At 32.8% G+C, this 23,597-nt stretch overlaps 2 protein-coding genes across 6 annotated transcripts; one reads left to right on the top strand and one right to left on the bottom strand.

Moving 5' to 3' along the window:
• Positions 1-624: 624 nt before the first annotated feature.
• Positions 625-20,762, bottom strand: LOC105209240 (serine-aspartate repeat-containing protein F). Of its 5 annotated transcripts, XM_054233675.1 has the most exons (14): positions 20,353-20,762; positions 10,281-10,340; positions 9,678-9,860; positions 8,861-9,618; positions 8,418-8,610; positions 7,711-7,788; positions 7,220-7,267; positions 6,973-7,077; positions 5,505-6,356; positions 4,807-4,913; positions 2,323-2,563; positions 2,132-2,237; positions 1,350-2,069; positions 625-1,191 (listed from the first exon to the last, which is right to left on the bottom strand). In XM_054233675.1, the coding sequence occupies exons 1-14, from the start codon at positions 20,402-20,404 to the stop codon at positions 1,041-1,043; spliced, it is 3,654 nt and encodes a 1,217-aa protein (XP_054089650.1). In that variant the 5' UTR covers positions 20,405-20,762; the 3' UTR covers positions 625-1,040. The 5 variants fall into 5 exon arrangements, with proteins under 5 accessions (XP_054089650.1, XP_054089651.1, XP_054089652.1 ...); XM_054233676.1 differs by lacking the exon at positions 7,220-7,267; XM_054233677.1 differs by lacking the exon at positions 10,281-10,340 and having other exon boundaries at positions 20,353-20,761.
• A 344-nt stretch (positions 20,763-21,106) lies between these two features.
• On the top strand, positions 21,107-22,171 carry LOC105209241 (CDGSH iron-sulfur domain-containing protein 3, mitochondrial). The gene is made up of 4 exons (XM_011179548.3): positions 21,107-21,266; positions 21,517-21,676; positions 21,733-21,826; positions 21,890-22,171. Exons 1-4 carry the CDS (start codon positions 21,222-21,224, stop codon positions 22,011-22,013), a joined length of 423 nt encoding a protein of 140 aa, XP_011177850.1. The 5' UTR covers positions 21,107-21,221; the 3' UTR covers positions 22,014-22,171.
• The last annotated feature ends 1,426 nt before the right edge of the window (positions 22,172-23,597 follow it).

Below are 23,597 nucleotides of genomic sequence, written 5' to 3'. Positions count from 1 at the left end.
GTCGCTCTAACTCGAAGTTTTTTTGTGGGTTATGGTGATTCGATTTAGAGAAGTTCCACTGTACTTTGATTGACATTTTCGAATACAAAATCGCCGAAATCATTACCTCACATGTGGTGCGTCATCGTCCAGTACAGCATCATCGTCCAGTTGACTTTACACTCAATCTACACAAAATCGAAACACATTGTTTTACGGTGTAGAAAAGGAAAGCAAATTTATTAATTCATATTTACAACACATTTGTTTGATTTTATATTATTTTCACAGTGGCTTTTATATTAATTGTAATTGTATAATATTAAATAGCTTTCGTTCGGTTAACAATAAGTTTACACAACTGTCTTTACACATGAATAAATAAATATTAAATCTTAGAATAAGTTTTAGGGCGTGTACTAATATTAATTGAATAGAAAATATTTTTTTTATGATGGAAATAATAAAACAAAAATATTTCTATATGGAAAAATTAAAAAAAAATAAGCTTTTAACTTCAATTTCATTTTAATTTTTTTTTTAAGTTTAATTATGACTTTTATGGGAAAGGCAATCAGCAATAGTATTTTTTTAAATTATTTTGAATTAAAATTTATTATTTTTCATCAGTATTTATTATTCAAATTATTTCAGAAAATTAATATAAAAACTAAAAAAAGAAAATAAGTAACCTAGAACTCTTCATTTAAGTAACAAAAGTATCAGCATGTCGCCTAGAGATTCTCTCCTAACCAAATTTAAACCATAATGACTTCTAAGTGTTCTTAAAACTATACCTTTGAGTTACATTTTTACGCTTTTAACATAAACTATATTAATTCACATTTTAGTAAGGAAAGTTCAACTTAACTGCAATTACGAAATTAGTTAGCGTGTTAGCAAGTGTGATAGCCTAGGTGCTAATAAGCTATTTATAAAAGCCGCAATAAAAAGCATTTTTTTATTTTTTTTTTTTTTGTTCTAAAAATTAATTATACGTTTCAATCTATTTGGTGTAGTGCGAACAGGAACTTTTTACGGCCACAACAACTACTTTCCGATCAAATCGCTGACAGTGTACGCCGTTTTATTTCGCTCAAATCTGGATGCCAGACATCGATAATCAGCACGAGTCGTAAACTAGTACCGTTATGCCATACTTCATGTTCGAAACTATCGTCGAATATCAAAAATTCACCCTCATTCCAAGTGCTGCAAGTAAATAGAAATGCATAATTATAAAATATATATTGAACTCATGAAACATCCGAAAATAGCAATAAATGATATCAGTAACTCAAATATTTACACTTTTGAGTTTAGTGTGACGTCACTTTAGCGTTATGATAGCGTATATCAGTCACACTCACCGCTCTTCCTCAGCCACACGCAAGCGTGGTCCTGGCGGCACAACCAGACCCAGGTGGGCACGTAAACGGCAATTCGTCGGTCCACAGTGAGCATGAACATGCGTGCCCGGTTGCATGATACTGAATTTAACTTGACCACGTCGACAGCCCGCTGCCGCTGTAAATTTCTCAATAAGTCCACATGTTATTGGCGCTTTCTGACAATTCTGCACGCGCCGCTGACCACGTGAATACAACTCGAATTGCTGCCAATCACCGGTATCACGCAAACTTTCCGTCTCGTCGAGATAATTGCCACGCCTACCCAACAAGCTTAACGCTTCATCACGTATCGCGCGCCAATTACGTTCCAATTGATTCAGATATACCGCGTAAGTGGTCTCCACTTTGGTCCAGTAGGGCTGGGCACGCAAATCCGGCTCATTGTACAGTGAACGCTGGTAGACGGACGGAAATAGCTTGAGCGCTGCGCCGCGTTTATACACTTCAACGGCTTCAGCTTGGCGACCAAGACGTTGCAGCGAATCGCCCAGATTGAAGTAGAAACGACCATCCTGTGTGCCTGGCGCTTTCGATTTGATGCCCGCACGCAAGTAAATAACGGCATTCTTGTAATCCTTATCCAGCTGACGCAGAACGAAACCATAGTGCACCTGCGCAAAACCGTCCTTGGGCCAACGGCGCAATACTTCCTGCAGCACCAGCTTGGCGTCGCTTAAACTGTAAGTAATCGATTTGGTACAACAACAATTTAGCATAAAAGCATGTAATGACAGACTCACCGATTTTGCAGCAGGAAAGTGATGGCCAATTGATTTCGCACATCCGGTTCATTGATAAAGCGTGCGATCAGCTGCAGATGTATGGGCACCGCCTGCATGTGGTGACCTGCAAGCAGCAGAAGCGTTGATTAGCAACAGAGCTAGTCGTGAGTCGTGCGTTCATTTCAGCTCCTACAGCCAAACGAGTTTACCCATGAAGCGCATGCGCTCGATGCAGCGCTCAGCGGTGGCGCGAAACTGCGCATGATCGGTGACGGCGTTGCCCAGCGCAAAATAACGCTTGTACGCCAACAGTGCTTGTGTCAGCAATGTGTTGCTACGCTGACGCTCCGACAGCTTATCGAGCACCGTCGCTTGTCCGAGAAATACCGCTGGTCGGTCGGGAAAACGTTGTACGAGTTCGGCGAAACGCTTAACGGCGATTGCGTAATTCTTTTGCGCGCCGCAAAGATGTGTGCGTGTGTGATTGTGTGTGTGTATTGCGCGGGAGTTGCAAATGCAGTTAACAGCAGCAGCATTGGGAAATAAACAATTACAACAATAACAATAAAACGCATTATTAGTAAGAATAGAACATGCAATTACAACAAAAGCAATAACAAATATACAGTTAGCGCTTAGGCATGCGCAAAATGTGAGTGTGTATGAGTGTGTCTGTTAGTAAGTAAGTCAGTAAGTGTGTATGGCATCGATTGCAATTAATGTCATCGCTTAATTGGACAACCGTGACCCAGACGCGGCGCGGCCTTAAGTGGGTGATGAGCGTGCCCGCCTGCGTCGTCGGCTCAGTTAAGCAATAAGTTAATTGAGTAATGCAATTCTAGCAAATTAAATTGTTGCGCTCTGATTGTCAGGCGCTGTGAGACAGAAATGCGAAATTATTTATTATTTTATATTTTTGAAATATATTTTTAAAGCAGCCAATTAGTGTTATCGTTGCATTTAATAATATTTACCATTTAATTTTTATATATATGTAAATGCCAAAGAAAATATTTTTTTCATCAAAATCTTTAATTCATCGTTTTATCAGTATTAAGCTTTTAGTACATTTACGTGAAGTTACTTAATCAAATTGTATTTTGTGTATTTTTTATTTAATTAATAGAAAAGTTACATATTTTTCTTAAAAACTACAGACTAGCATTTTTGTTTTAATTAAAGCGAACGCATTAAAAGCTAGGTAGGTGGGGACGTTGTTTGTATGTAATTTTGGCAATTAATTATTTTTTATTGATAAGAGAACTGTCAGAATAGAAAATAAAATGTGTAAAATGGTTATATGCAAGATATTTTCTGATTTAATATAAAAAAAGTTTTGTATATGGTGTGTTCAAAAAATAACGGGAATTTTAATTTTTTAAACTTTGCGGATGTGTAGAGTCCAACTGTCAAAAATGTTTTTATTATGTTGATATAGATAGATCCCCCGAAATACGCACGCATTCATTGCTCACTTTGTCTGTAGCAATCGATAGACGTGATTTTAAAAGCTTTGCGATTTTCATTTGTTAAAATTTCACACTTCGCTGCATGTTCGTGAATTCTTGGCCAAAAACTATACTGTTACAATACCTCATCCTTCATATTCCCCATTCCGTGTGATTTTTTTATTTACAAAAATAAAGAGAACCTTAAAGGGTTAGGGGTAGTCAGGATTTTCAAAAACTCAATTTTGTTTTTTTTTTGCATTTTCGTTATGTGTAATATCTTAAAAATATTCTTTGAAAATTTGAAGTTGATCTAATTATTACTTTTCGAGTTATTCGACAAATAATGAAGAGCGCTTGGCACTCCAAAACGTTGGTGTGAAACTTTAATGCGTTTTTCTCAAAACTATGTTTTTTTAACTGGTGACAACGGTAACTCGAAAACTGCTCAGTCGATTTTAATGAAATTTGTACAGCTTTTAGAATACATAATTATAATGGACCTGATCGAAGTATTTTCTTTTTTTTCAAAAATTTCGATTTTTTAAGACCAATTAAATATTGATTTTTTCCAAAAAACCAGGAAAAAATGTCTTTGGTCGCCATTTTGTTAATTTTTGAAAAAAAAGCTTCGATCAGATCCCAGATTATCTATTTATAAAACTAATTTTTCTGTCCGGTTGATTTTAGACGAACAACACAAACAAACTTTGGAAATTATAATTTTTTTTTTTTCAAATTTTCGTGACTTCAATTAAAAAAATTGTTTAATAATGCCATATTATTACTTTTGTGAAATAACACGATTTACAAGTAAAAAAATTACCAAAAAATTCTCATTTTTTCGTTCCTCTGGCTACTCCTAATCCATTTTACAAGCATACGAGAAATCGCTGTAAGACCGAAAGACTAACCCAAAAATCAAATTTGAATAGTATTTCGACGGTTGAACGACGCGCTGGCATAAGTGTATAATATCGTATGGGAACTAATTTGCAGCAGTATAAATAAATATATTTGTTCAAAAAACGAAATTTCCCGTTATTTTTTGAACATAACTCGGATATCCGTAAATTTAGTCGAAAATTTTCAGTTTTTAAACCTTTTAGAACTTTTTAAAAATATTTAGTCCAAAGAAATTTAAATTTTTAGAAAAGTCTATTTTAAAGTCTAAAAAACCCAATATTTTTCATAGTAGTAACCTATAAGTCCTTTTTACTTTGTTTCCATTGTTTATCCACTCACCTCTCGCATTATATCTTCGTTTGCGCGACGCAGCTCATGTTCATACGAATCGAAATCATCGTTTTGAGCTTGGGGTCCACCACCTAATTCTTCCTTTGGTTTGATTTCTAGCGATTGAGATTGAGAGATAGAGAAAATTAATGATGTAAAAAGTTAGGTTATGTTTATGAAATGTAAATAATATATAAATGAGTATGTTTTAGAGTTTAATTCAATTGCAAATCAGTGATAACCACTGTGCTCCACCCACATATGTATTTGTTTGTATTTTCGAATTTAATTATGTAAAATATAATTTTCTTAATTGCTAATTCGTCAACACTTACTATCCGCTAATTATTGCAACATTATTACAATAGCAAAACCTTATGCCATACTATGTAAATATGTATTTCGTATCAAAAGTTTTTGCTTGAGTTTTCTGAAACCAACCGATTGAGACAGCTGTGATGATGATGTTGATGATGTTGAAGATGTTAATGATGTAGTTGTTTATGTAGGTTTTTGTGGTTTGGGAACTTTTCAATTGTGATGTATGCATTATAATTAAAATATCATGAAAATACAAAAAAGATATGCAATTACATAAATGCCAATCAGTGGACGGTTGATTGTGTATGTATGTATGTAGGTATGCATTTAAATGTTTCCACGACGATAATAATGCCAATTAAGCAGTAATTAGTATTAGAAATTACGTGTCCATGTTGGATCGTCTGGATCTTCATCGCTCTCGTATTCTTTAGCCGGCAAACGGCCATATTTTGCCTCTAATCTATTCATGAGTTCAGTGTCATCAACATCTGAAATATCCTCATCATCTAAAAGATCATCGTCTTCTTCTTCATCCTCATCTTCATCTACCTCATCCTCTTCGTCTGTATCGTCTAATATATCGCGCGTATATGTGCCACCAACACCATCATCATCAACACCTTCAACATCTTCATCATCATCATAATCGATATCCTCTTCATCGGGTTGATAGTCCAAATCGTGTGTAACTTCGTGTTTTGTCGTTTTTGGTGAATCCGGTATGTATTGTTTGATATTGCTTTTCGCAGAGTATAGATCAGCAGCCGTTGTTGGTTTTGTTGTTGTGGTATTAAAATTTGGATTTCGTTTTATAGTTTCGTCTTTCGTGCTGCTTGTTGTTGTTGTTGTTGGTGATTGTGTTTGTTTTAAAGTTGGCGTAAATGATTGTGCTGTTGCTGTTGTTGTTGTAGTTGCGGTAAATGGTGATACCTTCTTGTATGATTTATCAGTTGTGGTTGGCGGTGGTGGTGCATTGAATACTGCTGGCTGTTTCTTCGCAACAAAACGTTGATCTCTCACTTCTTCAACACGTTGTGGATTTGAGCTGGATGCACCCGAATCCGGTTCGCTGAGATGTGAACGATAGAGACTATTTAATTGCTCAAAAGTTTCCGGTATATATTCGCCGGCCAAGGCTGATAGATTGTCGTCAAGGTCTTCAGGTAATTCGATTTCTTCATCCTCTTCATATTCGTATTCCTCTTCGATTTCGATTTCTTCTTCAGAGTACTCGCCTTTTGGTGTATAAATAGAAATCCATTTGTAACCAAATTGTAAAGCAAATATGTTCAAACTTTGGAAATGAGCTGAGGTCGTAAATTGAGCGCGTGTGGATCAATTAAAGAAAGTCAAATAATATATGGGAGATGCTAAAATTCGATTTTTTTTTTTAATTTTTTATGATAAACAACTTTTGGTATATTTCTGCTATTTTTATGCTTTCTGCAAGAATTCTGAACTCTGAGGCCTATAGTAATTGCGCCATAATTTGGTTGAGGTCCACAAAATTTTAATTTTCCAAAAAGTGACATATGTAATTAAAAATGTTTTTCCCAAAAACCGAGAATGAAATGATGGCAGTGGTGTTTTGTGAAGGAATTATCAAAAAAATTAAATACTTTGGTATAAATATTCATTCCAACCTCCAAAAAAAAATATAAAAAAAATATTATATTATTATAAAACTGAGCATGCCGATTATATACCCTATTCATAACATCAATTCAATCTTCTTTTAGGCCAAAAATCTGCATTGCAAAAAACAGTTGTCTCAGCCTCACGCCCTAACCTCAACTCATTTCATGAAAGCTTTGCATATTTATTTAGGTGTGTATAAATAATGAATTTAACCATCATCTAGCAGTGGTGGCTCCTCCTCATCGTTGTCGTAAGTGTCCTCCGCAGTTGCGATTGTTAGGCGACGCTTCATTATCACCTCCGGTGAAGGTTCCTCATCTAAGTCGACGTTATCGGTTAAAATTTTTTTTTTCATTCAAATAAAAATATAATATATTTAATAAAAAAATAAGTAAAATATTGCTTTTGAAACTTATAATTAAAAATCACAATAAAATTGCCAATATTGCAGCATACATACAATGGCGCAAAATATAATATGCGTATAAAATCTTAAACATTTCAATGACTAAAATATAAAATAAAAGAAAAATAATAAAACACATTTACATATGACAATCAATTATAATTTAAGTGAATACAATTAATGTAATTATTTTGTACAAATATAAACAATGAATTAAAAATCCTAAAAGAAAGTGCAAATAAGGTTTTTGTTGTTAAGAGAAAATTTCGATTTTTCTGGTGTTAAAAAATGTTAAGCCATGCTGAAAACAAGTTTCGAAAAAAAAAAACATTTTTTGAGGTTAAATTTCACAACAGATAATTAAAAGTACAAAGTAAGAATTTTAAGTTTTTTTTTTTTGTTTTTTTTTTGGCTTTAGGTTTATTGGCACCAAATGTGGATTAACGTAAAACGTAAAAGCAGCACTAGTAAGCGTGAATTATTTAATTTTACGGTGTTAAGTTCAAAATTCAACACGTTTGTTTTTTTGAAATTGTTCAACTCACTTGTATTTGGATTATTCCTAATCAATACAAGGCGTGCAACTAGCGCGAGTGCCACACCGACGCCAAATTTAACCGCAACTGCAAAATTATATATATATATATATGTATTATAGGATGTTATGATGATTTCAGCGAATTATTTCGTTATTTTGAAATATTTCGAATACATACAATACGAAATAAAGACGTTTCTAAAGTTGAATCCGGTGCATTTATCCTTAAAAACCACTTTATTTCGTATATGAGTATTATTTTTAATAAACAAGTAAAAGAAAATAAAATTAAAAGAAATTAAGAAGGTAGTTAAAATATGAAAAACAAATTATGAGTGCAACAAAAGTAGTGTATGATTTGTATATGAAAGGTATTTGCACTTTCTTGTACATTATCAGGAACATAGAAATTATAACAATACTTTATATATATAGCAACACTTTTAAACAGATTTTCGTGTATACATTGGGAGATACAAATTCTACATATAATATATGATATTATACATTTTACCCTAATTGTTTATTATTTTATACAACCGATTGCATCAAAACACACTTGTCACTGGAACTTATACACTTGGAATAACGATTTCGACTCAACACAATATTGTATTTGGAAAAAAAATCACTTTGTCTCAAACACTGCAACATAATTACATACCCCACCCCCACTCTCAATTTAAATATACCCCACGATTATATTTTACTTACGAGATGAGGCCCAAGATGGCACCGCTTCAGCTGAGTCGTCTTTATCATTCTGCTCTGCAGAGTTAGGCGCATTTTTGGCAGCCTCTGCTGCTTGTTGTCGCGCTTTTTGTTGTAACAACAAGAGCTCCTCAGCATCATTGTCGACAACATTCTCTACTGAGTCGTTAGTCTCATCATCATCATCATCGTCTTCCTACGAAGAAAAATGCCACATACAAATTATAAAAGCACGAAAAAGTTATACATATATTCTGTCAAATAAGTACCCGGAAATTCTCATTTTAAATTAAACTAAATAACACATAGCAATAAAAATTAACAAAATAGTGGCTGATAGTTGTGCCAACATGGGGAAACAAATTTTGAAATATTCTCAGCCAGAAAATTTAACATGACAATTTCCGGGTACTTATTTGACAGAATTTATAATATAATTAAATTACCTCATCAAAAGCATCATCATCATCGTCTGCAGCAGCGCTATTGCCAGCTGAATGTTGACTGGTTTGTTGAGTGGAACGCTCATAGATGGGTTCCACACTATTATCATCATCGTCTTCAGCGTCATCATCATCGTCATCGGCCGCATTAGCATTGCTATCATTTTCGTCGGCTTCATTATCATTATCATCGTCGTCATTCGCTTCTTGACTAACTTCGACGGTTTTCTCATTCGTATTATTCTCATCTTCATCATTATCATCTGCTTCATCATCATCATCTTCTTCTTCTTCTTTTGTTGCTTCTTGTGTTACATTCTCGTCTTCCTCGTCGTCATCCTCTTCCCCCTCATTTTTGCTGACATTATCAACATCATTATCATCATCTTCATTCTCTTCCGCTTCGTTACTTTGTTCAACTGTAGCCTCTTGAGTTGCATCTTCTTCGTCATCTTCATCTTCATCCTCATTATCGTTATCTTCATCTCTCTCTTCATCATCATCTTCTTCTTCTTTTGTTTGTTCCGTTGTGGCATCTTCATCTTCTGCCTCCTCTTGCTCATCATCATCATCGTCATGCTCTTCATCGGCATCTTCATCCAATTCAGAGTGATCTTCCTCCTCTTCGAACGGTTCGTCGTGCTCGTCATGTTCTTCTATTGACGCCTGCACGGGATCGTGATCGTCGTGCTCTTGCCGACTCTCATCCACCCAGCCGTCGAAATAATTTGAGAAACGTGACTCTGACAAAGGTGTGTCCACTGAAATGTAGTTTGGTTATGTATATGTTTCGCTGTAAAAAAAAAAACAGTGTACTCACAATCAGATATGCCGCGATTCTCCAATATTATCAAGCCAACGAGTCCAAAGAGAATGGCTAATAGTGAAAAGAAGAATATCTTCGCACACCAATGGCCGCCAGTACCGTGTTCATGCTGCACATGGAAGTGTACATCTTCGGTGCCCATCTTGGTGATGTGCACGCCATGCGAAGACTCATCATCTGTACGAAATAGGGTGCATAATGAGCGAACATAAGTATAAACAAATCGTGCAAGGAAATTGATAAAAATGAGTGTAAAAAAGTATAAAAATTAAAGAATAACGAATAATGAATAAAAACGGGATTCAACGAGGGCAGTGCAGTATGGTGAAAGGAGTCGAACGTTTCAATTTGGATTTTTTTTTTAAATTGCAAGTGAGATGTTGGAATATTGAAGATATAATAATTTCCCAATACAAGTTTCATGTGCAACATGCGATTTTTGGTATAGAATACAACACTGTATCGCATTATTAAGTAAATATTTTTTTTACTTTGTTTTTTCTAATTATGTTTATTAATTTCTTTTTTTCCTGAATTATTTTATTTTTCGTGGAAAGGAAGCACAATTTAACGAGATGCAAAGGGTTCTGCAGCTACCTTCAAAGCTTGAATGACGCGAGAAAGATAGTTCACCCTCCGATTTACGATCGAGCCCATCTAAATAATATAAATATATAGTTAAAATATCTTAATAATAACAATATTAATATTAGCTTAATAATAACATACTTAACAAGTAAGGAAAGGCTAAGTTCGGGTTCAACGTAACATTTTATACTCTTGCAAAAATATTGGTATATTTTTATTAAGATTACGTACAATTTGACACATATATTCGACATAAAGTCCAATAGAAAAACAAAAATCATATATAGTATATAGGCTGAGGTAATTCCTGAATCGATTTCACTCATTTTCATCACCTACATACATACATTATATCTGAGAGTATATGCTCATTTAATTTGGCTAAGATATTTTATATATTAACCGATTTATAAGCTATTAAGCTCATCGTATTTTTGAAAATCCTATAATTAGCTATATGAGATCTGGGGGAAGTTATGACCCGATTTTAACCATTTCTGGTACAAAGACACACTATTAGAAGAAAACGATTTCCTCTGAATTAAATTGAGAGATCTGAGAGATTTACCGATTTTTTTCGGTGAAAAATTACCATAAGTGAGTGAGGCAGTTAGTTCTTCATATTCGATATCCGGGGCTTTGAAAAGTTATAGTCCGATTTCGACAATTTTTTCACAAGTGATGCCACGGATCATATACAGTATTTGTGTAAAGTGTAAGTATGTATATCTTATAAAGTGAAGGAATCAGATGGACTTCAAAATTTAGTTATATGGGAAGTTGTCGTGGTTGTGAACCGATCTCATCCATTTTCCACAGGTGTCATTTTCCATTTTTTTTTAATCTGAGTACAGCTTTTGCCATGTTTTTCTGACGTTGTTTGTTAGTGAGTTAACGCACTTTTTGCCATTTTCAACATAACCTTTGAATGGGAGGTTGGCGTGGTTATTATCCGATTTCTTCAATGGACTGTATAAGGAAATGTCTAAAAAAAACGACTGCAGAAAGTTTGGTTTATATAGCTTTATTGGTTTGCGAGATATATACAAATAACCGATTTGGAGCGCCCACTTACCCAAAAAAAAAACTACATCCAAATATGCCCCTTACTAGTACGATTCTTTATTCCAAATTTTACTTTTATAACTTTATTCATGACTTAGTTATGACACTTTATGTGTTATCGGTTTTCGCCATTTTGTGTGCGTGGCAGTGGTCCGATTTTACCCACCCTCTCACGGTCCCAAGGAATATGTGTGCCAAATTTCGTCAAGATATCTCAATATTTGCTCAAGTTATCCGTTGCACGGACGGACGGACAGACAGACATTTGGATTTTGACTCGTCTCGTCGCCCTGATCATTTTGTTATATATAACCCTATATCTAACTCGTTTAGTTTTATGATTTACAAACAACCGTGGTAGTTGTGAAACTATGACAATAGGAACAACGGATTCTCATCTCGCATTATTGACTATAAATACAGATCCCAATATACGGTATATAGATCAATTTCGGCCACTGTCGTTAAGTGGTTTCTTTTGAATACTTTTTTGAACGACCAATTATTCATTGTAAAGTCAAACGATGATGGCACGGATTCAATTTGACGTTACATTCGAAGTATGTTAGGTTGCTATTAGATCTTGACAGGTTTCAAACTGTAAAAGAGGACGAGCATAATAATCTGATTTCGATTCTGGGATATAAAAACCGATGTCTATCTCGATTGAATACGTGAATTTTCTTTGATAATTATATGTTGCCACAATATATACAGAGGTAGCCAAAATTATTTACACATCGGACGTTTTTTTACATGTTTCACAGAAAAAGCTTTCGCTTGTTGTTGTTATTGTCGCAGGGTAACAAAATGCTGTGTTGTTGTAAACCTTGATCTATTCCCGAGCGAATGAAGTCGGTTTGGCAAGAATATCTAGAAATATGGCGGAGAAATAAGCAAATGAACTGAAGACTCGGAGTAGTCAAAAGTATTTACACACATTTTTTTTGCGTCAAAAGTATTTACACACGGTGATTTAGCCTTTATCCTTGGATTTGATTTGAGCAAAAGTAGTAATTTGATTCTATTGCATTCTTAACAACCTAACTCAGCCTTAAAATATAAAAATTGGTAAATAAAATATCGAAAACAAAGGAATTATCGATTATAACTAGATTAGAGACTGTTACTAAGTTTAAGACTCGGGTTTAGGCTTCGGAGTTAGTTAAAATTTATAGAATTTGATGGAATACTGTTTATAATGTTATTAAAAAGAAGGAAACGAAGTATTGCAAGGACAATTTAAAGATAACTGGGCGGAAACCTGTGATTACTCAAAGAGAATGCAGAAGGGTAGTAGGAACTGTCATACAAAATCCCACAATTAGTCCTCTTAATATTGCAGCATCATCGAATCAGCTTATTGCATGAACAGCCAATGATGCTGCTAAGGACATTTAAAAATAGTAACATAAATACATACGTTGTGTATAAAGTTGACCACTTCCGAAACCAAAAAAGCGATATGCCTCTCATTTTCCTTAAAATGCATCCTAAAGCCTGTCGTGGACAGATAAGGCTGATTTTTTGTTCCAGGGCTTCTTTAGTAAACGGTTTATGCATTTACCACGTGAGAAGAAGAATAATGCAGCTTAGACGCTAAATAGAGTCGGGAGTGATGATTTTTGATTTTTTTTTTTTTGATTCTTTGGGGAAATTTTCCTTACTTCTGTTTTGGAGCTTTGGTACTAATTTAGTGACCCTAAATCATCCGGATATATCAGAATTCACATGACCATGCCATTGTAGTGGTCCGTCGGCCTTTTCCAACTATTGACTACATTTTACAACAGGATAATGCTCCATTTCATGAAGGATCTTTACCTTCAAAAGTTTTAAATGAAGCGAATCAAGTTGACCTCCGCACAGCCCTGACCAAAACTTTAGTCAAAATGGTTGGTCTTTCGTTAAATATCAGAGGACAATTGATATAATAACCGAAATCTCCGAAATTACCGACATTTGGTCTAAATTAACTGTTAACTTAGCGCACAATTGTGTTGAATCAATTCAGGCTGGTATTGACGCCAATGGTAATGTAACCCATTATGAATTTATCGCCTTAGAATAGGAATTTATACTGAACATTAAAATGTTATAGTTATCATTAAATAAGAACAGGATAATAGAGTTCATGTTGTGTGTAAATACTTTTGACTACTCCGAGTCTTCAGTTCATTTGCTTATATCTCCGCCATATTTCTAGCTATTCTAGCCAAACTGACTTCATCCGCTCAGGAATAGATTAAGGTTTACAACAACATAGCATTTTGTTAACCTGCGACAACAACAACAATAAGCGAATGCATTTTGTATGAAACTTGTAAAAAAACGTTCGATGTGTAAATAATTTTGACTACCTCTGTATGTATATATGGTACTCTGAGATAAATTACTTCTGTGATAATAACAAAAACAACAGCATTGTATACAAATTAATCGTGATGTGTATGTATGTAGTAAATTACACATCTTTAGATTTAAATGTGTACATTTATAATTAAGGAAGCGTGAGAAATGCGTACGAAAGCAGATGTGGCCGCTAAATAAATTGAATGACTGCATAAAAGCAACGTAAACAAAGAAACTCGTCAGACTAACAAAGAAGACAGCAATTATATGAAAGTAAAAAAATTAAAAAAAAAAAACAAAAACAAAATAAAAATAGAAACAAAAACAAAAACTAAAGTGAGAAAAATTAAAACAAAAAAAAAATTATTTAAATAAAAATAAAAGTAAAAGAATTTAAGAGCAATGCCAAAAATACAAAGAGCAAATCATAATGTACGTTCAATTTTAATGGACAAATGCCAACTGATAAATGAACATTACTTATCTACATACAAACATACATATGTATGTATGTAACGTACATACACATATAGATCAGTGATCTTATACATCCCTATATATAAGATTATATAGCATATAAGCCATGAAAATTAATGCAAAAAACACTAAATAATAATAAACACATAAATAATTAGCAACTATCACAATATTTTGAAAAGTAGAAAGCAATGTAATTAAATAATAAATGTATGCTCTTAGTAATATCTTAGCACATATGTATGTATGTATGCACATACGAGGTGTGTTCGAAAAATAATGGGAATTTTAACTTTACCAATTTTTTTTTTGTTTATTATGTTGATATTCACCAGACATAGCTACGGAAAAAAGTCACATCCTATTACCAAAAATAAAGTTAACCTTAAAGGGCTGTCATTTTACAAGCACATGAGAAGGAGCCAAAGGTTATATCAAAAATCTATTTTTTAGAAGTATTTCGAAGTACATCATATCGAAAGAGAACTATTTTGAAGATGATACGATTAATATAAACGAATGAATAAATATTTTTTTCAAAAAACAAAAATTCCCATTATTTTTTGAACACACCTCGTATAAGAATAATATGACTTGAACTTACTTCCATAATTAGTTTTTTGTTCTTTTCTCTTATAATTAAAAAAAAAACACTAATTACTTCACGAGTTATTCCATTGCTCATTATTCTCACATAGCTAACGAGATCATAATTTATTATCTACGCCGTTATTTGTGTCGACTCATTATCAATTTATGTACGCGTATTTAGATATGTATGGGTATTTGCACGCGCAGTCGGAATTACAAGCATGAAGTCTTTAAAAAAAAATTGTTGACTGGCAGGAATTTATATACGGTACATGCACACACAGAATTTGCATACTTACAAACATACATATAGGCGCACAAACACACACACACACACACGCATAGGCATACGTACTTAAGACAGTCGACTAAGAACAGTAGAAAACAAATCAAGAAAGAGCTTTCACAAAGCTAAATATGTACCACATGTTTGTATGTTTGTATATTTATGAATATGTAAATTGCTTCACCCACAAAATCACTGTGAATGACCTATAGCTTCATATGGCACGCTCATATGCATATCTGTCTCAACATTTACATACATACAACTCGACTGCATGCGGATATCCATACAGATCTACACTACCGGGTGGCGTACCCGGCTACACACAGCGCGCTCACATTTACCTTTCAACAAATATATTATGTATATATGTATGTTTGTGAGGTAAGTTTATATGTACGTATAATGATAAACACGGGGAATAGGTAGATAAATGCAAGATCTCACTTGTTTATGGGTAGCCAGGTTGCCAACCAATTTTTTAATTAAAGAATTTATTTTCGAATAAAAAAGGTGGATATTGCCTTATTCACAGTATGTGTATATATGTTCTACAAAGATAATATATCGAGAAGAGGTCTATTGAATATTAACGTCAAAACTTTATATGAAGAACCGGAGTATTAAGGGGTTAATCAGTATTTTCATAAAATCATTTTTTTTTTGCATTTTCGTTAAGATCCGATAAATACTTTTCGAGTTATTTGACAAATAAAAAAGTGCGTGCGGGCTCTCCAACACGATCGTGTGAAATTTTAAAAGCGTTTTTCTCAAAACTATGTTTTTTGAACTGGTGACAACTGTAACTCGAAAACCGCTCAGTAGATTTTAAAGAGATTTCTACAGCTTTTAGAATACATAATTATCCTGGACCGGAGCTTTTTTTCAAAAATGTCGATTGTTTAAGACCAATTAACTGTTGATTTTTTGCCGAAAATCTAGAAAAAAATTTCTTGTCAATTTTTGAAAAAAATCAGACCCAGGATTATCTATTTATAAAACAAATTTTTCCTCTCCGATTGACTTTACATGAATTTCCAAGGACTTATGATTGTCACTGCAAGGACCTTTTTTAAGAACTGGGTCAACACAAACAGCTATAACTTCGGAAATTCTATTTTTTTTTTTCAAATTTTCGTGACTTCAAGTCAAAATATTGTGTAATAATGCCAAATTATTACTTTTGAAAAATAACATGATTTAATAGCAACATTTGTTTTCGTATCTCTGAATACCACTACCTCTTAAGGTTATACTTTTAACCATAATATCCAAATTACTATTTATCTTCTTAACACGCTCTTCAGTAAAATCGCATTAATATAACTGTACTGTATTTTATGAACGACAAATACTTTTCGGATCATCATGATATCTCGATAATGATTATTAGGAAATCTTCATTTTGGGAAGACCATTTTGAGACCATTCGTTTTGTATACCATGGGTCTTACAAACTTCACATTCGCTCCGAACTATTGTTGTGAGATTTTTGTATCTCAAATTTATATTATAGAATTTGATATAAAAAAAAAATGTAAATCCTGAGCAAACCCTTAAACACATGTATAAGAACAATAGATGCAATGTGGACAAAAAAGTTTTAAGCTACATATTTTAGTAAAAACATTTCAAAACAGTGGTTATGTTAACTAAAAATAATAAATAAAATTTATTTGGCAACTCTTTAAAGTGTCTACCCAGACCAAGGCGTACATAAATATTTATTCCGTTATTTCGTATTCTTTGTTCTTGATTCAGTTCTTTCTTTTGACTGATCGTAACAAAAACAAAAATAAAAATAAAAACAAAAAACGAAATGAAATTATAAATAGCCTTAAGAAATATTATTGCGAAAGAAAGGCACATACATAAATAAGCTGAAAGCATATACTACGACAAATGGATAGCAACAAATACAATTTTACTAACTAGGAAAGGCAGACGGGAAGGTCATGTCGAAGACAAATATCAATGTTCTAACTATTGTATTTTTTTATGAAAATTTATATTTGTAATATAGTAACTCTATTAGCAAGTATGCATATCAAATAGGTTTTCAAGTTCATAGAGTAACATAATCCAGACTGTTATCTCTATATTCGAATATTAAATAGGACGTTGACCCGGTTGATATCTGAATAGTGTGGATATCCGGTTAATATTCGAACTAGTAATTTTCTAGATAACGGGATATCCAGTTACTTACTATTCTAACTGAAAATGTGCCAAAATACTTAAAGTTAATTTTCAAAATTTCATGCTCGCATAATTCTTACTTATTTGGACAGCCCTCAAGGAAATAAAAAAATATCCATTCGTCCTGACGGATAACAATTTTCAGCCTAACATAAAAGATGTTTAAAAAATAATGGGAATTTTAAGATTTCAAATTTTTGAAAAGGTAAATTGTCAAATTTTTTTTGTAGACGAATAAATAAATTTGTTTTCAAAAAGTTTCAAAATTACCGATATATTTCCCGTTAATTGAACGCACCTCGTAGATTACTTACATACAAATTAAAGCTCTTGGTCTAATGGACTAACCGCATTAACCGGATAGGACATTATTCGAATGATAATATTCGGTTTGCAATATCCAGATAGTCGTAAGTCGTCGACTATTCGATTAACCGCTCATTTTCGAATATCCGGTTAACCGTTAGCTGTCGACTATTCGAATAGTACAAATGCATTCATTTTTATTCAAAAATTAAAAACATATAAAAATTAAAAGCTACTTGGATTTCAAACAAATTTAACTTATTCAAAAACTCAACAACTATTCGAATAATCGCAGTAGAACGACTATTCAAATTAGAGCTCTTGGTATTCGACTAATCGACTAACCGAATTAATCGAATAGGGCATTATTCGAATAATAATATTCGGTTTGCACTATTCGGATAGTCGTCAGTCATCGACTATTCGATTAACCGCTCATTTCCGATTATCCGGTTATCCTTTCGTTGTCGACTATTCGAATAGTGTAAGTTCATTCAATTTCCATTTTTATTGAAAAAAGTGAAATACAGGAAAAATGCGCACAACTGACATTTTCATAAGTAAAAACAAACAAAAATCAAAGGCTGCTTGGATTTCAAACAATTTTCATTTATTCGAATAGTGACAGTCTAACTATTCAAATAACCGCAGTAGAACGACTATTCGAATAGTCGTAACATTGCGACTAATCGAATAGCACTAACCGGTTAATATTCGTACGAACGGTTACAAACCGGATATTCGAATAATCGGTTTTCAGGTTAATCGAATAATTTTAAGAGCCCTAATTCAAATAGTCGTAACATTGCGATTGTATGTATGTATGTGATTGGCGTTGCAACCGTTTAGCCGGTTATAGCCGAATCGACGATAGTGCGCCACTTCTCTCTCTCCTTCGCAGTTCGGCGCCAGTTGGAGATCCCAAGTGTAACCAGGTCGCTCTCCACCTGGTCCCTCCAACGGAGTGGAGGCCTTCCCCTTCCTCGGCTTCCTCCGGCGGGTACTGCATCGAACACCTTCAGGGCTGGAGTGTTTTCGTCCATTCGGACAACATGACCTAGCCAGCGTAGCCGCTGTTTGCGATTATTCGATTAATATTCATACGAACGGTAACAAACCGAATATTCGTATTGAAGCATAACTGGCTTAAAGTTAATGTTTAATTTTTTAAATATATATGTATTATCGTTTTATATACATATATACATATTATTAGGTACTGAAAACATAAGCATGTAAATATGTATTCATTGAACTCATATGTGAAATATTAAAATTCGCTTGAGAATAGAGGGCGGTTACGCACGCGATAAGATTGAAAATTGCATGCAGAAAAACGATAAAAAATAAAAAATATATATATGAAAACAAACAACAAACTTGTGTACATATGTATGAATATGTATTTTAATACATACGAATGTTCAAAAAATCCATATACATATAGTCAAAAACCCAACTATATGCTACATACACACATATTTGATTTATATTAAAAAGCTGCGCGCGTTTATGTGCCTATGTACATATGTATGAGTATATAACATGCATACCTTTGCGAAGATCAACAAATTTTGTCACTTGTAGGACAGCGTTAAAATATAATCGGTTATACACATGTATGTATGTATGTAAGGTATCTAGGCGTGAGAATGTGCTTTCTTCAATACATATGACTTTCATTTCATCTAAAATATTTGTTGGTTTCCTTAAAATAAATTTTAGCGCAAGTTTCTGAAAAACAAATTATACGTACATGTGTATATATATACAGATGTATTCTAGTTCGCCGTCCGCATGAAAATGAAATGTTTGCCTTAGATAAAGAAAAGAAGCGCTAATTCAACAAAAAAAGAAAGAAGGAACTTTTCTAAATTCAATAAAAATGCGCTCATGAGTGTTCAAATCACACATGTCTGTATGTATGTATGTACGAATGTTTGTGTAAATTAGTTTAAAATAAAATTGCATATTAAGCTCAGTAAGTCACACTCAAATTGTGCAGTAAGGCGTTTGCGCGCATAATTTGATAGATTTATGTGAGCTGTAAGCTGAAGCGAGTCTTGAGTATTACATATTTACAAGTAAATATGTGTAAATAATACGCGATATATGCATATGTGTGTATCAAAGTTGAGTGTTTATATATATTTTAATATTTTTTTAAATTGCTTTTAATAACTGATTAATATTTTTAAATAATTATTTAATTATAAACATGTCTGTAATGTAGTTATATAAATGCATACATATGTATGTGTGTAAACTAATAAGATAAATAACAAATCACGTGCATAGCAATACATACAGACATTTACACTTACAATATATTTTCAGCAAAAATGCATTGCAGATCATAAATACTAATAAGATATTTAGTACATACATACATACATACATATCTATTAGAATATTAAAAAGATAATTTCCTTTGCATTAAAAAGAAAATTCCCAGTAAAAAGACAATTTACATTTCAAAAATTCATATGCGTATATTTAATTCTTATACAATAGACATAGGGTGCACATCTACATATATCAGAAGTTTTCTTCACCGTAGGCATATATGCCTATCTATAAACCTACATACATATTTATCTTTATATAATATGGTCACAGATTTGCTGTGCGCACACATTAAGTGAAAATAGTATGTCACCCACGACATAAATTATTCATTAATATAGATAAAATTAACCATAACCAACCATTTTTCAAATTCTATAACGAATATTATTCATATTTTACTTTTATAATAATTTAAGTAATTTAAATATTTGTTACTGATCAGCTGCGTGAACTCACCACGTCTCTTTTTCTTATCCTTTCGCTTACGCGGCTGCACATCACCCGACATATTTCACCGCAACCTTTCCCTTTCGATTTACCGCACCTGTTTTAACAATTCTCACACACTTTTTTGCACTAACTATTATTACTTTTTTAGATAAAATTAGGCAGTTTTGTTATATTAGCTAGTATTTATAAATAAATTTAGCTATATGTTAGCCTTTTATATTATATATGCCACAAGTGAATGTTTGCCGTAACGTCGTATAAAGTTATATTTATATATTAGCCGAAACCGCCGCGTTTTTTTATCCAACGACACAATACCAACACGGCTAATGATCTACTGGACCGGTAGTGCTCCCTATGCTATGGAGCAAACGGTGATCGTTAATGGGCACACAAATTTTTGTTTAAAAATAAAAGCTCACTACCTCTCGTTTAAAGTGGCTCTCTTAAGCAATTCGCCGCATCCGGCGCCAACGGCTGTTTGTGTTTTATTTTGGCGCTAAAATGTCAAAATCAGCTGTCTTTGGTAAATTAGAATGTTACCACTTTGGAAAGTGAAATATACAATGAATTCTTTTGAAGCAATGATTGTTTTTTAAACTTTTGAATAGATTTACGATAACTTCCCAGAATTTTTACAAAAATAATATTAACACAACAAATGTTGTGTGCTTATATTTTGGATTTGTCATTCAAATCCTAAACTCCGAAGAATCCGAAAAAGAAATAGTAAAATGTATTTTCCTTAACAGCAGGTGGCAACTAAAACAATAAGCTGTGTAAATTGTCAAAAGTTAAAACCGAATAGGTTATAAAACAATTGGAAGTTAATTTAGTGAAAGGAATATTCTTATAGTTTTATTTAAATAAGCAAAATGTCGATTTTTATAAGAGGTGTGCGCACTCAAAGGGTTTTGTTGGTAAGTTTGAAATAAGGGTAATGTGAGCACAATAACTGAGAGAAATCAAAGCACAAAATCTCTAAAAGAAATAAGTAATTTATTGTCTTTCCCTTAGCCTTGGGTAACTAACCTATTTTTACTTATAAAAAATGTTAAACAATTAAAAAGAATAGTTTGTGATATACGGTTGAATTTTGATAATCCAATTACCTACACCGTTTTATTTTTCCCTGAATACAGCAATAATCATGTACATTTCAATTTACAGCAACGAATGTATGCCTCCTCTAAGTCCTCAGATGCAACCAGCAGTACAGAAAGTAAAACAATTCCTAAAAACTTACTCGAAGGCAGTCAAACCTCGCATCTACAACCCGAAAATGGTGCAATTTTTGATAAAAAACCGTTTAAAATTCATTTGGAAGCAAGTAAGTTAATAAAGGAATAATTGTAAATCAAGTTTAAAGACTTCTTTATTTTATAGATAAAACTTACAGTTGGTGCTTGTGTGGAAAATCGAAAAATCAACCTATTTGTGATGGCATGCACAAAAATGAATTCTTGAAAATAAAATTAAGGTGAGTACACTTTGTATACAGAGCCAAAAGTATAGAGAACTAAAAAAAAATTTATCCCTACAGACCCGTGAGATTTCAAGTGGAAAAAACCGGCGATTACTGGCTGTGCAATTGTAAGCAAACGAAGCATCGTCCCTTCTGCGATGGCACGCACAAACAACCTGATATTCAGGCTGCTGTACGTTAAACGGATTAAAAATACCAACTGCCAGTGTTGACTAAACAATATTTACGTTTTTATTTGATAAGCATTTGCGACGATTATTGTTTATTATAACAGCTAACGTTCCAACTCAATAAAAAATGATATTGAAACTCATGTTTTTAATACAAGCAACAGTTCGATATATTTCTCTTTTATATTTTGTATATGTCGGTATATATAATTTTAAGTATGTATGGCTGCATATATTGTATTCCAATAATTATTTTATATATTACTAAATTTTGCGAAATACATATGTATATGATTGTATTTCGCCTATTTTAATTGTGAATAATATTTTGTCCATGAAAAAATCTGATATTCGAGCCTTTAAGTGCTCAATTCAAGTCTTTCTGTATTTTAACAAATGTTTAACATAATATTTACATAAATAATTTTGTGGCGCATACCACAGCTAATAACATGACTACGTAAACTTTTAACACACGATTAAAACAATTCTGTTGCTACTTATTTGGTTGCAGATATGTATGTATATGGTTACTGTGGATATTTTGAAATGTTTACAACTATAAATCTGCATACATATCGGCGTTATAAAGCGTTTTACAATAAGTAAATGTGTAAATATTTATATAAAATAGATTGAAGTTCGTTACTTTAGTAAAAGTTTTCAGCAAATGTGAACAGTAACGTGGGATTTGGATATAGTGATATGTAAATCCGACCATACTTTGGTTATTTAACTGCATTAAAGGATATATATAATTCCCTAAACAATTTCAAGTCCGAAAAGCTTAGTTGTAGCAATCGTTACGCTATGATAATTACAACTGGATAGTAGTAGTATATATGCGGCAACGATATATAAATGTGTACAAGTATTTAACAGCGTGGAACAATTCAATAAATATTTGGAATGCCAACTCTACTCAGCACAGCATTGTAAAATCATAATAAATATTTATAACATGCATTACATAATTCTCTTAGTTATATTTGCTAAATTACGTTGAGCTAAATTCACACTAAATTCTTTTACTAGCAATTTATAAACAATATGCAATTCTATACGGTGTAATCGTTGCATGTTTCTTCATATTGTAATCAACAAAAGAAAATTGTTTTGCACAAAATTCTAACATAATGTGGTGGTCCATTTCCATAATGTAGTGACTATTTTTTAGCGTCGTTCGCTTGGCCAAAACCTCAAACCTGAAGCAAATAAAAAGAGCAGAACAAAACCGAATTTTTAAATAAATTCTATTATAAATAATCGCTATAGCAATGTGTGTGCAACAACCTCCAGTTAAGTAATGTCACTAACACAAAATTCATTGGAGGAAAATTAAGAAGCGAATGATAGCAAAGGCAACTAAAAAAATCAAATTTATTAAATAAATGTCTAAAATTTCAATTTACTGATACAAACTGGCCTAACAATGTCCTTAAAACTATTATTATTTTTAATTTATTTATCATCTGACCAATGGAGCATCTACACCTGATTACACAATGTGCCTATCCATTGATTCCGCAGCGAATTTGCTATTTCGGGGGGCAACTTTATATCGTATTTAAACACCTTGAATTAATTTTTGTTGG

This window comes from Zeugodacus cucurbitae, chromosome 6, assembly GCF_028554725.1.
Source record: "Zeugodacus cucurbitae isolate PBARC_wt_2022May chromosome 6, idZeuCucr1.2, whole genome shotgun sequence".
In the NCBI taxonomy this organism is placed as follows: domain Eukaryota; kingdom Metazoa; phylum Arthropoda; class Insecta; order Diptera; family Tephritidae; genus Zeugodacus; species Zeugodacus cucurbitae.
Note: the sequence above shows the minus strand (reverse complement) of the source record. Positions and strands in the feature narration are given on the sequence as shown.